The 20,077-nt window shown below is 39.4% G+C and overlaps 1 protein-coding gene across 1 annotated transcript in view; it reads right to left on the bottom strand.

Moving 5' to 3' along the window:
* fat1a (FAT atypical cadherin 1a) overlaps window positions 1–20,077 on the bottom strand; it is a 99,339-nt gene that overhangs the window by 30,431 nt on the left and 48,831 nt on the right. Inside the window, 5 exon segments of the mRNA XM_055158265.1 lie at window positions 417–4,469; window positions 5,302–5,512; window positions 6,174–6,449; window positions 16,870–17,009; window positions 19,186–19,402. Of these exon segments, the coding sequence (XP_055014240.1) occupies window positions 417–4,469; window positions 5,302–5,512; window positions 6,174–6,449; window positions 16,870–17,009; window positions 19,186–19,402 (4,897 nt within the window).

Below are 20,077 nucleotides of genomic sequence, written 5' to 3'. Positions count from 1 at the left end.
TCCTCTATTGCTTCTATTTTTGGTCAGATTTTGTCATGATTTCAAAAGGTCCAAAATTCGCAGAACTTTATCCTACATTGCAACATCATTTATAACACCACTATGACAAAATCTCTTCTTCTTTCCTATTTCCATTTTAAAAACAGGTTATATTAAAGGTATTGTATGTGACTTTCTGGAGATGGCACATGACCTGCATAACTAATTAATGGAAATATAAATTTAAAACCATACTTGGGAACATTCTCCATGAAGATACATTAGATAGACAGAAGACATTTTGCCATACTGTGAACTATTATAACCAAGAGTCAAGTCAGTGATTTGTATTTATTATTATTTTTTTGCTTTAAGGTTACATACTGTGGCTGAAGGCTTTCATTTTAACACATTTGAGAACATATAAAATCACTGACCTGTGATGAAGTAGTTGACTTGTTTGTTGATGTCCTCAGAGTCGTCGTCTGTAGTGCTAAGAATGGCAATCACTCCACCAGGTGGGTCATCCTCACTAACTGTTCCTTTATAGATCTCTGCAGTAAAGCGTGGAGGATTATCGTTCACATCCGCAACCGTCACCTCCACCTGCGTGCTTGTAACATGTTGTATTTTATCTCCTTGATCCGTTGCCAGGACAACAATGGTATAATCGTCAACTTTTTCACGATCAAGCTCCTTTAGAGTCGTGATCCACCCAGTTTCACTATTAACAGCAAAAAGTTCAGAGATTTCCTGAGACTTTTGTTTGGGGTCAAGGCTGTACACAACATGGCCATTCGTTCCAGAATCTAGATCATTGGCTTTGACCTGAATGACCTGGGTGCCACTTGGGAGGTTCTCAACAACTGTTGCTTCGTATGGATCAGATTCGAAAACGGGTTTGTTGTCATTAAGATCTTTTACTTGGATATTGACGCTCACTGATGTAACAATGTCATAGTCTTCGCGTTTGGTTTGGGCCATGAGAGTTAGTTGGTACCATTTGGTAGTCTCGTGGTCAAGGCTTTTTTGAAGCTTCAGTGTTCCAGCATCTCGGTCAACCACAAACACCTCATTCTGGTTGCTTTCCGGTGTGTTCCCCCTTATAAGAGTGTAAACCACCGGTAGCTCACTTTCAGCTTGAATTACATCAATCTCTGTGCCAATGGGCATGTCTTCTGCAATGGCATAGCGATAATGTGGTTCGGAAAATTTAGGTATTGGTGTTTCTGGCGCCACAATTCTTATGTGAACTTTAACAACTGAATGTTTAGATGGATTTCCAGTGTCTTTTGCCCTGACAAAGAAAGCATACAGCTCATTTTCAAGTCCGATTAGACTCTCTTTAGTTGTAATGACCCCTGTTGTGGGATGAATTTCAAAGTTTTCGCCGACGTTTTCAACTTCTGCTTCGATTGAATACTCAATGTCAGCGTTGGTGCCCTCATCCATGTCTGATGCAGCAATTTTGACAACAGATGTTCCCCTTGGGGCATCTGAGGCAATGGTTGCTTTGTATTCCGCTGCCCTGAAATGTGGGGCATTATCATTGACATCAGTGAGTATGACATTGACCGTGCTGAATCCTACTTTTCCACCACCATCTTTGGCTTCCAGGAAAATTGGAATCACTTTCTCAATGGCATTCTCCCGATCAAGAACCTCCAAAGTGAAAATCTCACCATTGTTTTTAACAGAAAACTTGTCTTTTGCCAAATCGTTAACAATTCTGTAAGTTATGTGTCCATAAATGCCTTCATCATCATCCTCGGCCTTTGCCTCAGCTACCAAGGTACCAACAGGTGAATTTTCAACAAGTTCTACCACGTATTCAGATTGTGCGAAGGTTGGGTTGTGCAAGTTAGCTCCAACAACTGTTATTAAGACAGTCCCAGATGTGCGGAAAACACCATCAGAAACTGATATGGTGATGTTATAGAAGGGTTGCATGTGTGGCCGACGGTGGTTGGACACAATAATTGCTCCAGTTTTTTTGTTGATTGCAAAATTTTGGTCATCATTGCCAGACACAATAGAAAACTCCAAATGATTTATGTCAGTGCTATCCGCATCAGAAGCTTGGACTTGTGTAACAAAATAGCCTCTTGGGGCCAACTCATTGATTGTGCAGTTGTAGACATTCTCCGTAAACACTGGTGCATTGTCATTGAGGTCTGTAACATCAACAGTCACAATAACTTCACTCGACAGAGCTGGAACTCCGAGATCAACAACCTGCACTTGTAATTTGTGTTGCTGGATCTGTTCATGATCAAGCTCTTTTGCAGTCGAGATTACCCCAGTGTCGCGATCTATCGTAAAATATGGCGAGTTAAGCTGAAAGAATAGCTCTTGATTGGTACCAGTATCGGCGTCATTGGCATCCACCTGCAACACAGACGTTCCAATCACAGATGCTTCGGAAATATTGGCGTAGTAAACTTTGGAGAGAAACTCAGGAGCGTTGTCATTCACATCTTCAAGGATAATATCTACGAACACATCGGAATGTGCGCCTGTCAAAGAATCAGTGGCTTTTACGTTCAATTTATAAGCAGGATGGGTTTCAAAGTCGAGGGGTTGAACTACGTGAATGACGCCAGTGTTGAAATCGATTGAAAATTGCTTAAACGGGTCACCCTCTGAGATTGTGTACACAATACGAGGTCCTTCAGCATCACTGGCCTGGACGTGGAGAACAGGAGAATGCAGCTGGATGTTTTCAGGGATTTCAATGCTGTAGAAAGGCTTTTCGAACACTGGCATTGCTTTGTTCACTACAGTTATTGTAACTTCAACTTCGGCAGAGAGAGATGGTTCGCCATTATCCCGTGCTATTACCACAACAACAAAGTCCCTATTGAGGGAGTCTTTGTCAAACTTCTCTCGGAGTAGGATCTCGCCAGATGGGGTAATTTCAAAGTGGTCTAGATGTTCTTTGAGTTGATACTGGATATGGGCATTGGCACCAGTATCTCTGTCCACAGCTGAAACCTGGAGAATTATATGGCCTTCTTCAGCATCCATTTGAACCAACGCGTGGTAGGGACGGTTCAAGAACATTGGCTTATTATCATTTACGTCATCAACAGTAACAGTTAACAGAACATGAGATGTTTCGTCTGGGTTGCCCTCTCTCGTGACCTCAACAACAATATCAAATTTATCCTGTGTCTCGCGATCAAATGGAATACCAGTAGTTGAGACCACCCCTGAAGTGTGGCTTATTTTGAATCTATTATCGGGGTTCAATATTTTGTAAAACAATGGTTCGTTGACTTGGTTTCCGACAGCTGCAATAACTGCTAGTGTCTTTTTCTCCTTCGAGTTTTCTTCTATGTGAGATTTATAGGATTCTTTTGTGAATTTCAATTTGCTCTCCTTGTTCTCTTTAACGTTAATTTTAACTGTTGCAACTGCTGCAGTTCTCCCGTCCGAGACACGAACTGCAAGCTCGTATCTGCTTCTCAGCTGGGTGACATTCTGGATTGAAATCATGCCAGTACTTGGTTCTATTTTGAATTTATCACCAATGTTACCCTCAGTGATAGAATAGAGAAGCCTGGCATTGGGTTTAGAGTCTGCATCTGTAGCGTTAACCTGAATGACTTCTACACCTTTGTACGTTGGCACAATCACTGTCGCCTCATAACGCTCTTTGCTAAAAACTGGAGCACAGTCGTTGACGTCAATCACTTCCACTGTCACGTTGGCTGCGTTTTCCGCAAATAAACGCGGCATTCCCAAATCATGGACTTGGACTGTAAAACGGAATACGTTTCTGCGCTCATAATCCAGTGTGGTAGTGATTCTGATAGCGCCAGTGCTGGAGTCAATGGCAAAATAATTATGTGCAAAGGGCTCAACTATTTGGTAAATCAGCATAGCGTTACGGTCACTGTCAGCATCAGTCGCTCGGATTACAAAGGGAGTGTTTTCAGGTGTTAGAACTATACTGTTGACTGGAGCAGATTCACTTATAACACCTTTGAATGCGTTCTGGATGAATATTGGGGCATTGTCATTCTCATCCTTCAAGTGGATTACAAGCGTCGCATTATTGGACAGGCCTGCCATGTTGGTTGCTTGTATCGTAATCTTATATTGAGAGGTGGTTTCATAATCTAAAGACTTCTGAGTCACTACCACTCCAGAGTTGGGGTTTATATCAAAGGCGTTATTGATGTTGCCACCTTTAATCTGATAGAAAATCGATGACTGGCTGACAGCTGTGACCAAGCTGACGAAAGTACCTGGGTTTGCTGATTCACTGACTTCAGCAGAGTACTCCTTTTCTGTGAATTTGGGAGCGGCATTGTCAGAAACTGTTACCGCGATGTGTACAGTAGTTGTTGTTGACAGTGGAGTTAGCCCCCTATCCGAAGCTTTGACTGTGAGCTCAAATTGGGTCTTGCTGCTGCGATCGAGTTCCTTGGCGACGGTAATTGTTCCGAGGACAGGGTCAATGGAGAATGAGTTTGCCACGTTTCCTGGAGAAAAAAGCAAACACAAATAGAATATATACGTCTTATGAAAAAGGTATCTCTTATTTATTCAAGCATGCAATTTTATTTTATTTCAAAGGTACGCTATGCAACTTTTATGGTGGAGGGTAGCAGTTTGTTCAACTTGTTTGTTTTTAAAGAGCATTATAAATAAGGTTGAACATGAAGAAGCTGAAGGCTCTACCACCTATTTGTTTCAGTGGTTAGGTAATTGCTTTGCCTGGAGTGTTTCACAGTATGGTTTAAACATACTGCATATATCTCCATTGAAACAAGTAGGAGATGATACCAGCCCAAGTTACAGGTCAGGTCTCTGGAGAGGCAATGAACATATCTAAGTGAATTAAATAAATGCAACATAGAAGCGTTTAAGTTACATAGAGCACCTTTAAGATCATAGGCAACAATTACTAACTAAATCTAAAGAATTTTTTTTTTTTAAGTTTTAGTGTTAACCTAAACTGTAATCATGGCCAATAATGTGTATTTACTTATACAATTTACTCTGTCTGCCTACAAAGACTTAAATGATCATGGAAATATGTTTTCTTCTTTTTTTTTTTAAACAATGCATGCGTCATTTTCTCATATAACAAGACCCGTTGTTGCCAGCACCGTGGGAAAATCTGAGGGGGAACTCCTCTGACAAAGTCTCCAATATTCTCCTCTCTAAGTCAAGTATTCCATTCATGATCAAGATGCAGTAGGCAGCGGTACTCGGGATGACTCATATGCTACTGAATGCATTTACATCTTTGAACAAGCCAACTCTAATTTTGTTTCTTTTTCAGTTTCCAAGTGTCAGAGTGTAATGTACCTGACTCTATGCTGTAGAGGATCTCTGCATTCTGGCCTTTGTCCTTGTCGAGGGCAGTGACCTGGAGTACAGCCGTGCCCACAGCAGCCGATTCGAAGACACGGCCAGAGTACGGCGTGCCGATAAACCAGGGAGCGTTGTCATTGGTGTCTTCCACATTTACAATAACACGTACAAGGTTTCTCTTTACTGGGATGTCCTGGTCTCGCACCTGAATGGAATGAAAAAGATACATAATATATTTGAGTTTCTGAAGGTGAAATTACTTGGCTCATATCATGCTGATTGGGCCTATTAATATTCATTTTTAGCAAAGGTGTATCATAATAATCCTCAACATCTCTCCTTAAAAATGTCACAGCTATTTTCAAAACAGATTAATCCTCATTTAAATGACTAGAAACTTTCTCTGATTGAGCACATTGATATTAAAAGTGATTATATAAAATCAGCTTTTATAGTTATAACTGTGTTTCCTCATCATTAACACTCTCAGAGTTGTATTTTGATTGCTTCATTCTTGTTTGAGTAATCCTGTATTATCTAGGATTTCAGGCATATGAGCTCAGAAAATTGTTATTCTCACCTAACCCCTATCTCCACCCACTACTTACACGTGGTTGTCCCAAAATTCATGTAGGGTTAAAAATGTCTTGTAACCTTTAAGCCACCATTTAGATCAAAATGTAAAATAATGACATATCTTAATTAGTATATATTATTATTCAATACTAAATAAAAAGCTATATATATATCTTGGCCAAACATTTCATGCTAGATGCTTCTGTTGTATCTCTCGCCCTTCAAACAGCTGACAATTTTCTCATAGTTCTCACAATGTCAAGATGTCTGCAAACACAATCTATTCTTACCATAACTGTGAGGATATGTGTGTGCATGGTCTCGTGGTCCAGTGGTTCAGCCGTGTACAGTGTCCCAGTTCCCGGGTCCAGTCTGAACTTCTTGAGACTGAAGGGGTCAGTGCTGCTCAGTAGTGTAAAGGTCAGTTTGTTCTTCTCATCTTGATCCGTGGCAGTTATGGTCAGGACCTCCGTACCGGCCGGAGTGTCTTCAGGAACTGTCACTTCATAGCGTGGCTGTGAGAACTGAGGACGGTGGTTGTTGGTGTCAATGACCCGGATGAGGACCTGGAGAGAACAAAAGCATGTGACAAATGTTAGGAGGGCAAATAACAATGGTATTGCTACAGCAGAATATTGCGATAAACGATAATATGGAAACTACTTTATGCCACTGATGATTGCAGTAAAACAGCTTTAAGATATACTGTATCACCAAAAGGCTTAAGCTGCAACAAATAAATAGCAGAATGAATCAATAAATAGCCATAGAATATTTTTATTCAACCCTCTACAGCTCAAATCGTATCTTAATACATGGCAAAAATCTCTCCACTATTGCAAATAAACTGTACAAACAATATATATTGAGTCCCAAAATATATTGTTTCATCTTCATTATTGAAAGATAAGTTGATATAGTAATTATCGTGACAGTGTTTTCTATGAAAGAACTACACACAATAAATTCAAGCTTTTTTATGTTAGCCTCAAACTCTCCATTGATGTTTCCTATTGAACATGTATAGCAATTTGGGAATGTTAATAAAAGCTATTTTAATAAATACAAATATTTAATTCCGCAAACACATATCTGAGTCCATTGCAAACGATAAAAGGAAACTAGACAAACCCATAAGAAAATCACAGCATTTGTTGCTTTGGGTGATCATCATATAGTGCTATTATGGCAAAAAAATGTCTGAAATACACTCCAGGCGGTGTCTCTAAGTACATTCTGGATCAATATGTATGGCAGCAACAGCTATATTAAAACGAATCACGATTGCACCTTGCAGTAAAAATGGAAAGTCAATATCACAAATTTGTACAAATGGGCATAAACTCAGAATATTTCTATACAAGTGTATTTTTGTGAGCGGACCACACTAAAAACAGATTTTACAATTAGGGTTGTAGGATTAATCAAAACTGAATCCAAATATTCACCATATTCATCATATAAACTGCTGACTTTGATTCTTGCATTAATTTGTCAGTTCATATTTCTGTCTTTTAGTTAATTCCTCTGAATGTGTGTAAAATGTGAACTTTAAACAAAATGCTAATATTAAAACATACATCATAAATCTGATCTCAATTGCAAAATCATTCCGCCCTACCTACAATACCAGCAAGCAAAGATATCTAGTACTGTACAAAAGCCTTTACTCCATAATGTATGTCCTCTTTCTTTGGACCAAAAACAGAGCCACACCAAAGCCTCTTGCAACCCCAAAACTGTACATTTCCACTGGGAGCTGCTTTTATCAACACCAGCCAGTCGTCTAGTGGACTTCCGACGGAGGATTATGGAGAGCTGCTGGAATGCCATCTCTGCTTCCCAGGCCAGTGAGGGAGCTTCGGGCCTTTGCCAAACACAGGGAACAAAGGGATCAGGCTAGATTAGACACCTGCATACCAGACAGCAGGGGGTAGTGTCCCGCACAAAAACGCACCAGGTTAAGTTGTTTTAAGTGCCATATGACAGATTTTCATGTTTTTCTAATTATTACTTGATGTGGTGGGATAGTGCCTGTGGGAAATATTTATCATAGTTTTACATCAGTGAAGCGGCACGAAGTTATAAAAATACCAGAGTTATAAATCTAAATTTCTCTACGAACAAATTTAAAACTTCAGTGAACAAAATTAAAGTGTTTGGCCCTTGTTAACATTATGGTCGCTAGGTAAAGGTTATAGAATTACCTCTGCATATGGCATATCTGCTGCCAGTGTCCAACCAGGAAGTAAAAATATAAACTTTACAAACATTAAAAGCTTAAAAACCAGGCAGGACCTTCCTCAAAATCTAAAAGCATATGTATGTATGTAGGTGTTAAAGGCACAGTCTCGACATTGACATAGATGCAGACTTACTGTACTAGGGCGAGAACAAAATGCTGAATACATGGGAAAAATCAGGTACAAGACCTTTATGTTGTAGATGTATGTGTCATATCATGGTTAGCAATGTTGTTTTGGTGGTGTTGTCGTTAGCTGAGCCCGGTGAGTATATATCATGGACAAATATAGAGCGAATCCGACAGGAGTGATAACATTTACAATCTGTTGTGTGCTGTGAAGTTGGCAGAGCTGCAGAGGCTCACAGATGTCGTCTTTGAGGGGGGCGGGAGGCGGCGTGCTGACTACAGGGGCTGTGCACTGGCAACGCGCCACCGCTGCTGCGTCACGGCCGACCGGAGTCAAGTGGCTAATGAGGAGGACCAATGCAGTTAGCTTCAACTTAGATTAAACCAGCTGAATTTAACAAAGCGGCAAAGTGAAACAAAAAGAAACTCTTATGTGGAGTCTGCATGTTGTTTTGGTGCTTTTGTATTAGTTCTGCTATTAGACGTAAGACTATTCTAAAGTAGGACTGAACAATTTGAGGAAAATATCAAATGGTGATTTTTCTGACAAGCGTTCGAATTGTGATTAGATTTGCAATTTATGTTTTATTAATAGGATATTCAAAGTTCACATTTTGAAAGTGTTTTCCAAAAAGACTGATATATGAACTGACAAACTAATACAACATTTATATTTCAGGTAATGTTTGTCGAGATCTAAAGTAGTTTTAGAAGTTTTAATGCAGAATAAGATAGGATATTTGGCTGTTTGTGGAGAAATTGTGGTACTTAAAAGATTGCAGCTTTTGCTAATTGTGTTCATTCAAATTTCGATTCTGTAACAACTAATTGTGCAGCTGGTTTTTCAAACTATTGAGGACATGTCAATACGTTTTTACACTGTTGTATTTACCCTATCAAGAAACCAAAGAAAATGTAAAATAAATAAGTAAATAAATAAACTAATAACTAAAACATAAGCATATTAAACAATACCTACCACACATAATTATTTCAGGATTTAATACAGCTGCATAGTGGCATAAAATAAGACCCTGCTATGTTGAGTTTGCATGTTCTTTTGGTGTCTAGGTGGTATGCTCCGGTTGCTCCCCTATAATGGTTTTCCAATCAAACTAAAACATGCACACAATATGCTAATACTCCAGCTGTGTACCAGTATGTTGAGAAAGTTCTTCAGTCACTGTACTCACACCAGATTTAACAATTAGAGCTAAATAGAAACTGACAGAGATGGACTTGCACAAATTATCCATGGTTTACAGTCATCTTTTTTTTGTTTTGTTTTAGGAGCCATTTTAAAGTCTTATAGAAGTCTTATAGATCAGTCAAAATGTTTTTATTATTCGCAATAGCCTTAATTTTACAATACACGCATGCATTACGTTAAAAAAATCAGTAATTTTGCATAGCCGCTGACTTATTTAGCAAAATTATAAACCAAATTATTCAACTACTAAAGTAACACACAAAGTCCAGTTCAGTTACACCAGTTTAACTCCATCTTAACTCCAGCTTTTTATTACAAAGTTCAAGATTATTGATATCATAACAACTAATACATTTCTATCCCAAATTCAAGTATACAAAATTACCCATTTATCAAAAATACCATGCACTAAATTCACTCAAACTACTATGTGCGTACTGTAGCCAAGCAGTTCCCGTTTCTTTTTTATGTTTTGCCCAGATTATAACTACATATAGGCCCCGCAACCAACTGTCACAAATTCCCCTCTGCCCACACATTCACATGCTAAGAGTCTGTCCACTGTATCTCCGTCTGGCTAGCCTCAGATAACACGTACTGCGAGTAAGGACTGAAAGGTGACAAAAAACAGCATGGCCACCAGGTCAGAGGCATTCACATGTACTCACAATAGCCACAATAGCCTATTTCACATGGTTTAAAAAGGCTCTACAAAGGTGCTATTCAGATTTAGAGCACAGAAATTTGCTTTATTTCCTTTTTTTTCTCCCAACACTTCAAAAGGTACTTTGGGCCCCAAACATCACAGTAGCGTTGATGTCGGTTGACTGCGATAGAAAGCGTCATGGTTGGGGGAAAAAAGGCATTTGTCGCCTTGTGAATGTCATCCTCTAGGGGGCGATGGTGAGCTCAGGACAAAGATGCACATGCGACAGATGGAGATACTAAAGGACTTGGTGCTGTGAGGTGAGATGAAAGGAGGGAATATAAGTTACTGGTGTCATGATACTAAAATTTCTCTATTGCGATATGAAGTCATAGACTCGATACACAATACAGATTCTGGTATCACAATGACAATAAAAACACTCTTTATTTAAACAATAGAATGTGATTTTCCACATTAGATTATAGTACTTTGTTTTATATTACCATGTGGTCTTATATCTGTGTAATTCCTCAGGTATGTTTGATAGTGGGTCAAGGGTATATAATAGTCTGTGTGGGCTTATACTTGTTCTGATACAGCTCAAGCTCATTCTAAAGCTATTCAGGAAAGGTTCATTTCTTGCAGAGATAAAAGAAGGATGGCAGAGGCACTCTGATTTGCAGTGTATTTATTGGTGGTCACGCCAAAGCATTTCAGCTACTTTCAAGTGTACACCGGCCCTGATGAAGACTGTTTTCAACAACTGAAAATAAATCAGTTTTATTATCTTGAACAGGCACAGGGGTAAATGCTCGCACACTACATATCTCACATATCTATGAAAAATAAACTCAAATTCAAGTTTCCTGGTGAGTTGATTAACTTCTGTCTTATCTTGCAATCCTGCAAAATTTTCAGTTTTTGCTAACATACCAATGTCAAATGACAACCTTCATGGTGAAGCCCACACAGAACCACTTCTAAATGATTTTGCTTTTTGCACGTCAGAAGTGAAAGCTTTTTGGTTACTTTCATTATGGCTGAAATTCAATTCAATGATACGATCTTTGGGATTCAGCTAACAGTATGTTTGAAAAAAACATTTTCTCTAGACATTTTTTGTGACATCTGGTGCCATTTCCATATATATTTTGCAGCTATTTCATTTTCCATAAGAGACCTACATTTGTGCATACTCATCTGTCATTCCCTATACATACTCTGCAAAGACCTGGGTATCGCTACATCAAAGTCTCTGCGTTGCCATGTGACGCAGAAACCCTGAATGATGCTTTACAAACTTGGACGGAGATGAGATGGGAAGATGGGAACAGCTTGAGGTGGTTCATCGCAGTGCAGGGAGGAAGTGCTGAGGCTGACTGTATGTGTGAAGGGGGAGAGGGAGGGAGAGAAGGACAGAGAGAGAGAAGGAGAGGGGTGTAATGAGAAAGATTAGAGGAAGTAAGGGAAGAAGAGAGTAGCAGGAGGGAGGTGGAGAGAGGGAGGGAGAGAATGAGGGAGAGAGGGGGAGGAAGGGCAGGACAGAGTAGAGGGAGAGAAGGAGGGAGAAAAGGAGAGAGTGAGGAGAGTGCGGAGGGTGTGTTGGCCCGGTTCCTGGCCATGAGGTGCCCGGCCTGGAATGCACAGGCCCTTCACTCTGTGCTCCATCAGCTGATACTTCTCAGACGCCTTCCACAACGCTCCGATGGAAAACGCAGCACAGAATGGACGACTGTTTACCACGGACCTCCCACAGACTGTGGGCTGCTGTTGATGTAAGAGCACTGGATTCTATATCTTTAATGTCTTTACATTTTGGACATTTTTCACTAAAGTCAGTTCGTAACTATGGATAACATTTACCATTATAAAAAGTTTGCCAACACGCCAACAATATGGAACTGTACAGTACAGTGGATTTGAGCTGAACCTAACAGTCTTGCAAAGAACACAAATACCACATAATATTGTCAGTATTTTTGTTTGTCTTTCATAACAAATGCCATCAGTAAAAATCCATTTTGTTTAATGACCTGACTGTCTATTACAGAGTATAAACATTCTCCATAGGTCACAGTGGTTCACTTGATTATAATACAATTATGTGCCGACATGGTTAATGGGACAAATTATAGCATTCCACGGAAATTAACTTCAAAGAGGGTGCTGTCTCTGACCCACTACTATTACTATTACTACAACTACTATTACAACAACTACTTTTACAACTAATACAATTGCTATTGTTGTACAACATAAGAACATTTACAAAGATTCAGGTCTTCCACCTTATGTTTTCGGATCTTGTGAGAATGCCATTTTGATAATATTGTATTTATGCAACTCTATGGTCACGTGCACTTTTCCTCACTCTCTCCACATACTGGTCAGCTTTTGTCCTTCTCTGAATAAGTGAGAGGTCAGTTTAACCAATCACAATGAAGTGTGAACTTTGAGAAGAAGCAGATGACTGTAGTTAGCTGTTAATGGCAGATAAAAGGACACTACTTTTTGGCATATTGCAGAACCCTTTTTTAGATCTGAGCATCTGCTTATGAAACAAAGCTGTAACGTAACAAAGGCACACAGTACGAGACAGTAGGAGTGATTCTGTGTTCTCCAGAATAAGACACGTGGGAGCTGGTGGGATTGTACCACGTGTAGGAGAGGAAGCCCCCTACCAGGTGGCAGCTCCTGGGCATGGGCAGGCAAAGGCCGGCCATTGGCACGGGGCGCAAGTCGTGTTCCCAAAACAGGATTAACACAGCCCACTGCCCACAAAGGTCCAGTGTTCTCATCCGCTTTGTGTCCAAACAGAATAATCAGCATCGTTCCCCAGCATGCCTAGGCCAATGAGTGTGGATGGGAGCAGGAAAGACAAAGAAGGAATAGAGAGGAGGAATAAAAAAAATGAAAACATTCCAAGGAGAGAGAAAATAGGGCAGCCTGTCAGGCAGCGCGCATCCACATGACTTTGATTTGAGGAGCAGATAAAGTCGATTTGAAGCTTTCACGAGGTGTACAGCACGGGTGTGATTTGCAATGAAATTATGTAGGGCTTATTTCAATGTATAAAACTACAAATTATAACAAATCAAGCACTTTTCATTTCAATATTTCTTTCATAGTTTTGATTTGCTTGCAGTGTTTAGAAAGATATTACTTTTTAGAATTGAGATATGTATCATGGCAATTGTGTTAGCAACATCAGTGCTTTCCAACAGGGACAAAAAGCAAAGAAAATAAATTAAGCATAACATTTATGAGCCTGTAGTTGATTTTTTCCAAGTATTTGAGCAAAATTTGTTTGCACCAGTAAAAATATATTGTATAAGCGGCTCTTAAGCAAAATATGCCTCCTTTGTACTTCCCACATCTAATTATAAAATGTTTTATTCTGAGAATCAAAAAGTATGCAATTAGCATGCAAGTTGTTGTTAACATTGTGAGCAAAATACTGCTCTGGCGTCTGAAAGTTGTGGAAAGTGCATCACAGTGATGAACAAGTTCAGTTTTTCATGTTTTTAAGAACAGGTACAATGCCTTTAACTTCACTGAACCTAAGATAATGATAGATAGAGTATATATTTGGATGGTCTTGTAGTCTGTTTTATGTCAGAACACCAAAGTGAGGAAATTTTATAAAAGTTTGAAGTTCATTGTATGCTAAATGGTTGCCAGTACAGCCAGACCTGCTGGGAATCACCCCTACTGTGTATTAGACCCTCAGAATAGTTTAACCTTTGCATGTGATTAATTTGACTTAAAATGTCACCGCTTGCAGGTTTGGAGAGGGGCTTTCAGATTAAGAGGCTTTTAGGGGTATTTTAGAACACTGGCAGCTAGGGTCATTCAGATGTAACAGGGGTGCCCATTTTGCAATTCTTGTAAGATTTCAAAGGTCAGTGAAGCTAGAAGAAAATTGGTTGCAGGACTAATATTTTTTTTTACTTTTATTTTTAATCTTGCTGGAAATGTATTGTAATATATCTGTATTGTTTGGATTTGTTTTAAAAAGTAAAAATATATATCATTAAAATGTATTCCAAACTATAGAGACACTAGCGCTCATTTTCAGGATGCCTAGAGTCTATAGGTCTGTGTGGATGGGCCTCACAGAGACGGTGAAGACGGTGCTCTGATCCAGGCGCAGTGGAGCACAGCAGCCAGATGATGAAAGACTTCATTCATGCACAGTGACAACAAATAGATTCTTTTCCAGCTACAGCTCTCTGATGCTAGCCCATAGAGGACAATAGCCGATACATTTTGAATGCAACTGTCCCGTACTAGCCAAAATGCAATGTAGCCCATCCCAGCGACCAAATTTTATTGACAAGGTATGACCAGAAAGGACAAAACCACAGACATCTTGTGAGCTTCGAATCTTTTGTGTTTGTTGGGGTATCAGCTGGGACGCGAGTTATGCACACAAGATTAAATTAGCATGCTAATATATTTAAATGCATTGTTGAAGTGCTTTAGAAGTATGTAAAATATCTCACATCAACTCCTTGTGGTTTACAGTGACAAAAGTTTTCTCATATCATGGCGTGGATTGAAGGCATTTTTCATTGTTGACAGTTTGAGGGTGTCACAGGACAAAGACAGACGCGTTTTTATTTTGGGGAGTGAAAAGATGAAGAGGGTCTCATCACAGGGTTAAGAAGACAGAGTAGTAACAGAGTGGAGTTGGCGAACTTATCTTATGGTAAAGAAGACACATTGTGCTTTTATCTGCTGTATAGTTATAAGCTATGACACCCGTGGATCATTACATAATTTTAGACATTTTAAAGCACAATTTTCAAACCAAGAAACCCTGTCAGCCGCTCCTATGGTTAGCAGCAGACCATGTTTTACTGTGTAAAAATCATGGCTATACGACCTCAGTCATTTTGCGATCGGACCAGTGACGTTTTGAGAATAAAGATGACCCAAACATGCATGAACTACACTAAACACAACTTCAAATGGGTAAATGAGAAGGGGAAACAATAATGACATGGTTAAAAGCTCTAAAGAGTCATGTTTGTGTAATAGTTCTCTAGTTTATAGGTTGTAGAGAGGTAAATATAATACATTAGTAAAAGAGTTGTGGTGAAGAGAAGTTGAGCCGAAAGGCGAAACTCTTGATTTACCGGTCAGTCTTCGTTCCCACCCTCACCTATGGTCATGAGCTCTGGGTAGTGACCGAAAGGACAAAATCGCGGATACAAGCGGCCGAAATGAGTTTCCTCCGCAGGGTGGCTGGGCGCTCCCTTAGAGATAGGGTGAGGAGCTCAGTCACACGGGAGGAGCTCGGATAGAGCCGCTGCTCCTTCACGTTGAGAGGAGCCAGTTGAGGTGGCTCGGGCATCTTTTCCGGATGCCTCCTGGACGCCTCCCTCGGGAGGTGTTCTGGGCATGTCCCACTGGGAGGAGGCCCCGGGAAGACCCAGGACACGCTGGAGGACTATGTTTCTCGGCTGGCCTGGGAACGCCTTGGGGTCCCCCAGAAGAGCTGGAGAAGTGTGTGTGGAAAGGGAGGTCTGGGAGTCCCTGCTTAGACTGCTGCCTCCGCGACCCGGCTCCGGATAAGCGGAAGAAAATGGAATGGAATGGAATAGTAAAAGAGTATTCCAAGCAGAGCAACTAAACCACAGCCTAGTAAATGTTCCAGGATAAACATTTGCAATGGAAATTTCACATCCTTGCTTTCCTTCAGTCAAAATCCAAATCACATGTAACATACAGTTGTTAATATCTAAATCAAACAGATAAAAAGGGGAATCAACTATGGAAGACTTGACCTTAAATGTTCCACAGTATGGCATTAAAGTTATCTATCTCCATGGAAACAAGCAGGTGACAGTACAAAGCTGAATTACAATCAGATCTGTGGAAAGGGAACAGTAACCAATGGGGTGTGCAGAAATACTGAAATATCAATATATCGAATCGTTTAATGTGATGATACAGTATCGATATTGAGGGCTGCTTTATCGATATATCACCTAGAGCATTTTTTGGTATATGTTACTAAATTATTTTGTTACAGCGCTACAGTTTTGTTGCTTGTTGGGAGGAAGGAAACTTTTTTATGCGATGTGTGTTTCATATTAACTTTACACAAGAAGTGGTTTAACTTCTTAAGGCTTTTAGTATCACAGACATGAGTTAGGCTTTATTTTTTACTGAACTATATTGAAATCTGAAATATATCGTATCGAATCATATCGAATAGAATGCTAACGGTATAGAGGTATGTATTGTATCAGCAACTTATTAATGATACCCAACCCTAGTAACCAAGTTCGCATATTAATATTTGATCCTTGAAGTACTATGGAGCTCTGACCTTTTCGTTATTTTTATATGCTGAGCTACCCAGTCAAACCATGTAAAAACTTCATACTTCAAGCTATTCTCTTTTTTTGGCTATGTCTGAAGCTACTATGTGAGCTATGCAGAAACAGGTACATGCAAATAAACATTTAGTGGAAAATGTACTTTCTTTTCGATTACCACATATTTTTATCCCTCTGCTTGCAGACTCAGTACAACATATTTATTATCCAAGAATAGAACTTATTATAGACATTTTTCCACTTTTTCCACAATTATGACAATGCTGAGTGGTCTGACAAATCGGACAATGCGGGCACTGAATCACTCATTACTCAAGTATGCCTGCTGCTAGATCTTATGAATGAAAAAGCCAATATGACAAGCAGCTCATCAACATCCCGGGCGTTTCATTAGCCTTTCAATTACCTGGGTGCTGACAGTCCTCGTCCCGTCTGAAGCCTCCACTGTCAGGTTGTAATTTGATTTCTGCTCAGCATCCAGGGGCCTCGCGACGATCAGGGTTCCACTAGCCTTGCCCACGTCAAAGCGGCTGTCATAGTTACCACCTGTGGAGTGATTTTTTTTTTTCAAAAGCAATAAAGACAAAAGATTAGGTCAGTGGATTGTACTGCAAGGTTATTCAAACATGGAAATGGAGGCAGTGATGACCATGAGTAAACAAGTATATTAAAGTGTGCTGATGGCTGCTTACACCAAGAGCTAGTTTGTGAGCTTGTTTGCTCAAATCTAGCTGTGTTCGATGAGCAGCAGAATGTATAGTCAATTCTGTGTCAGTTTAAGGAGTTAAAATGTTACAAGAATGAGCAAGGACATTGGAAGGACAGTCATTTGAATAACAGCCGCAATATAGCTGAAAAATGAAAATAGAACTGGAGAAACTAAAAAGCTGTAAAGGAACAAATTAAGTGTGAAAAAATATAATTTTTCATGGACACAAAGAAATTATAAGTGCAATAATGCAAGAAGCATAATGGAAGCAAGAGTTTACCAAACAAGGACAGGAAAAGAAAAACAAAATCCAAATTGTGCTGAAAACAGTCAATGTCTGATCAAACTGAATCAAGCAGTGAACCCCGACCAAAATAATCCTGGTGCACTCAGATGCCAATGAACAAGCATGCCATTGTTCGGCTAACCTTTCATTGCGTAACAGCCATCACATGCAATTAACAACAAGCGCTAACATACGGAGATCAAATATTCCAATTACACAAAGGACGGGACTAAAAAAAGATATGGAATGCTTTGGGATGAGCCTGCCCAAATCGCTCCACTAAAGGAATAGCATACTGTATTTCCCTGTTTTTGCATAAGAGTTTGAATAGGTCATGGGTGCAACTAGGGCTGTCACAATAATGATAAATGATCATATTGAAACAAACAACTAATCTAAGGGTAAAAAAAAAAGTAAAATAGCAGAATGAAACACTTAAAGGCTATGTACTTGATTTTTACAGAAGAACTACTCATTTGCAGTGGTCCAAATTCATTACTCACTGACCTTATGCCTTCCGAGTTTTGCCAACATGGTAGAGTTAGCAATAACCATCATCATCATCATCATCGTCGTCGTCATCATCACTAACCATGCACCTAGAATAAAGTGCTATATCTGGACTAGTTAAATACATTAAAAAGAAATCGAGTACTGAGCCTTTAAGAACTTAGCTTGTATTTTGTATGACCTATTTATTCAATACTTTACAGCTCAAATCTTATCATAGTACAACTTTTTTTTTTTTATTCTCCACTGTAATAAAGAAAAAGTACCCTTGATAAATATTGATCCCCAAAAACTATTGTTCCATCTATCATTTACTGAAGTCGATTTACTAATTATCGTGACAGGTCTAGATGCAGGGCATGAAATCAACTGTTACGACACAGGGAGCAGGGCACTGGAGACATGAAATTATGGGATGGTCTGGGGACACAAGCACTGTGTATAGGAGGAGGTCCCAACAGCCTTCTTTCTACCTTCTGCGGTACAGTTGTGGTCACAAGCCATCTGCAGGATGTAAAAAAGCTCTGAGTCCTCAGTGGCGTCTAGCGCAAACAGCATTGGAAAGAGAAGAAAGAGAAGAGAAAGCAGAGACAGCACACACAAGAGATGTGTCAGTGAGAGATTGGTTAGAGGAAGGAGAGATAAAGAGGTGAGGAGAAAAGTTTGAGTACATTTTAGGGGTTAGTGTTGCCTCTAGAATAGTCTACAGCAGGGTTGGGTGATGGAAAAAAAAGTTTAGGTTTTTTTTCCTCATATTGATCTATCTCTATTTTCTATTTTATTTTGCTTTTTAAAAACAAAACAAACGCTTTTAGTGTTGATTTCAACATTGATTTTAACATAAAATTTCTTCCTCCATAATCTGAACTCTGCTCCAAACCACATGCTTTTACTGACAGAGAACTGGCTGTAGACCTCTTGATTCAAAAGCTCCAACCATACTGCTGATGATTACACATAACTGATTCACGATCTCTCAATCTTTTGATTAGTTACCCAGAGCTATAATAAAACCATTGCAAAATTTAATAATTAAGAATTTACTTTCAATCAATGCTGTACTCTCTTTCAAAACCAAGTACCATGTATCCATAAATTGAGATTACATGTAGCTAACATTAGTTTTGTTAGTACAATATACAACAAATCACATGCAATTCTACATATCATCACACAATACTCATAACATGTTAATGCTGCTGTATGTTAATACATACCTGTGATTTCAAACCACACGGGGAGCTCCGAGGACTCTGTTGCTACAACTCCGACCATGTGTGCCACGGGGTCGCTCTCCATGACAGAGAAGGTGAAGGGGGACTCCTCAAACTGCAGAGGGGCTGCATCAGCCGGGATCTCAGGCCTGGGGATCCACTCTATGTGCAGGCGACAGGTGGATGACTTCTGAGGACGTCCATTATCCACTGCTTTAATCTGTGTGACAAATAGTAATGGGGATAAAAGTGACTACTTGACCTGTTGCATGAAATATCTGCAAAGATATCATAAAAAGCCTAGGTTATGATTTACATTTTATCACCAATCATTGGGATCAACCAAGTGTCTATCTGACTAAAATGGCCAGAGAGTGATCGACCTGTTACACAGAAATACAAAGATATCATGATTTGCTTTAAGGTTGTCAAAAGTATTGATACCTAGATACTAATCAATACTAAAACTACGATAGAAACTATATTCAAGTATGAAGACTGAAAAAACATTATCGAAATAACTACAAAATACTGATCATGAGAATTTTAGAAGCAAAATTAAGTATACATATTCAGTATCCAATCTATGTAAATCTAATCTATTTAAATTGCAGTTTGGTCTTGGTGTCAGTAGTTGTGAATAATTTTAATAATATTTATATTTTGTCTCTCAATAACTATGACATCATGACAACCTCAATCCTGATACAACCATCTCTCCAGGTAGAACAATCACTAGGGTCAGATAAGGATTTGAATCTGTACTATCATATAGCAAAGTCCTATCATGTGTAATAATCACCTTTCATTTACTCCAGTCACAACCTGCTAACTTTACCTCTCAACGAATCACCTCTCAAGCAATTCATGTAAATGGAACAAAACGTTCTGTTAA

Source organism: Boleophthalmus pectinirostris, unplaced genomic scaffold (assembly GCF_026225935.1).
Source record: "Boleophthalmus pectinirostris isolate CB_2022bp ecotype Guang Dong unplaced genomic scaffold, ASM2622593v1 HiC_scaffold_22, whole genome shotgun sequence".
Lineage (NCBI taxonomy): Eukaryota > Metazoa > Chordata > Actinopteri > Gobiiformes > Gobiidae > Boleophthalmus > Boleophthalmus pectinirostris.
The sequence above is the reverse complement of the archived record's forward strand: the minus strand, read 5'-3'. Positions and strand labels throughout refer to the sequence as shown.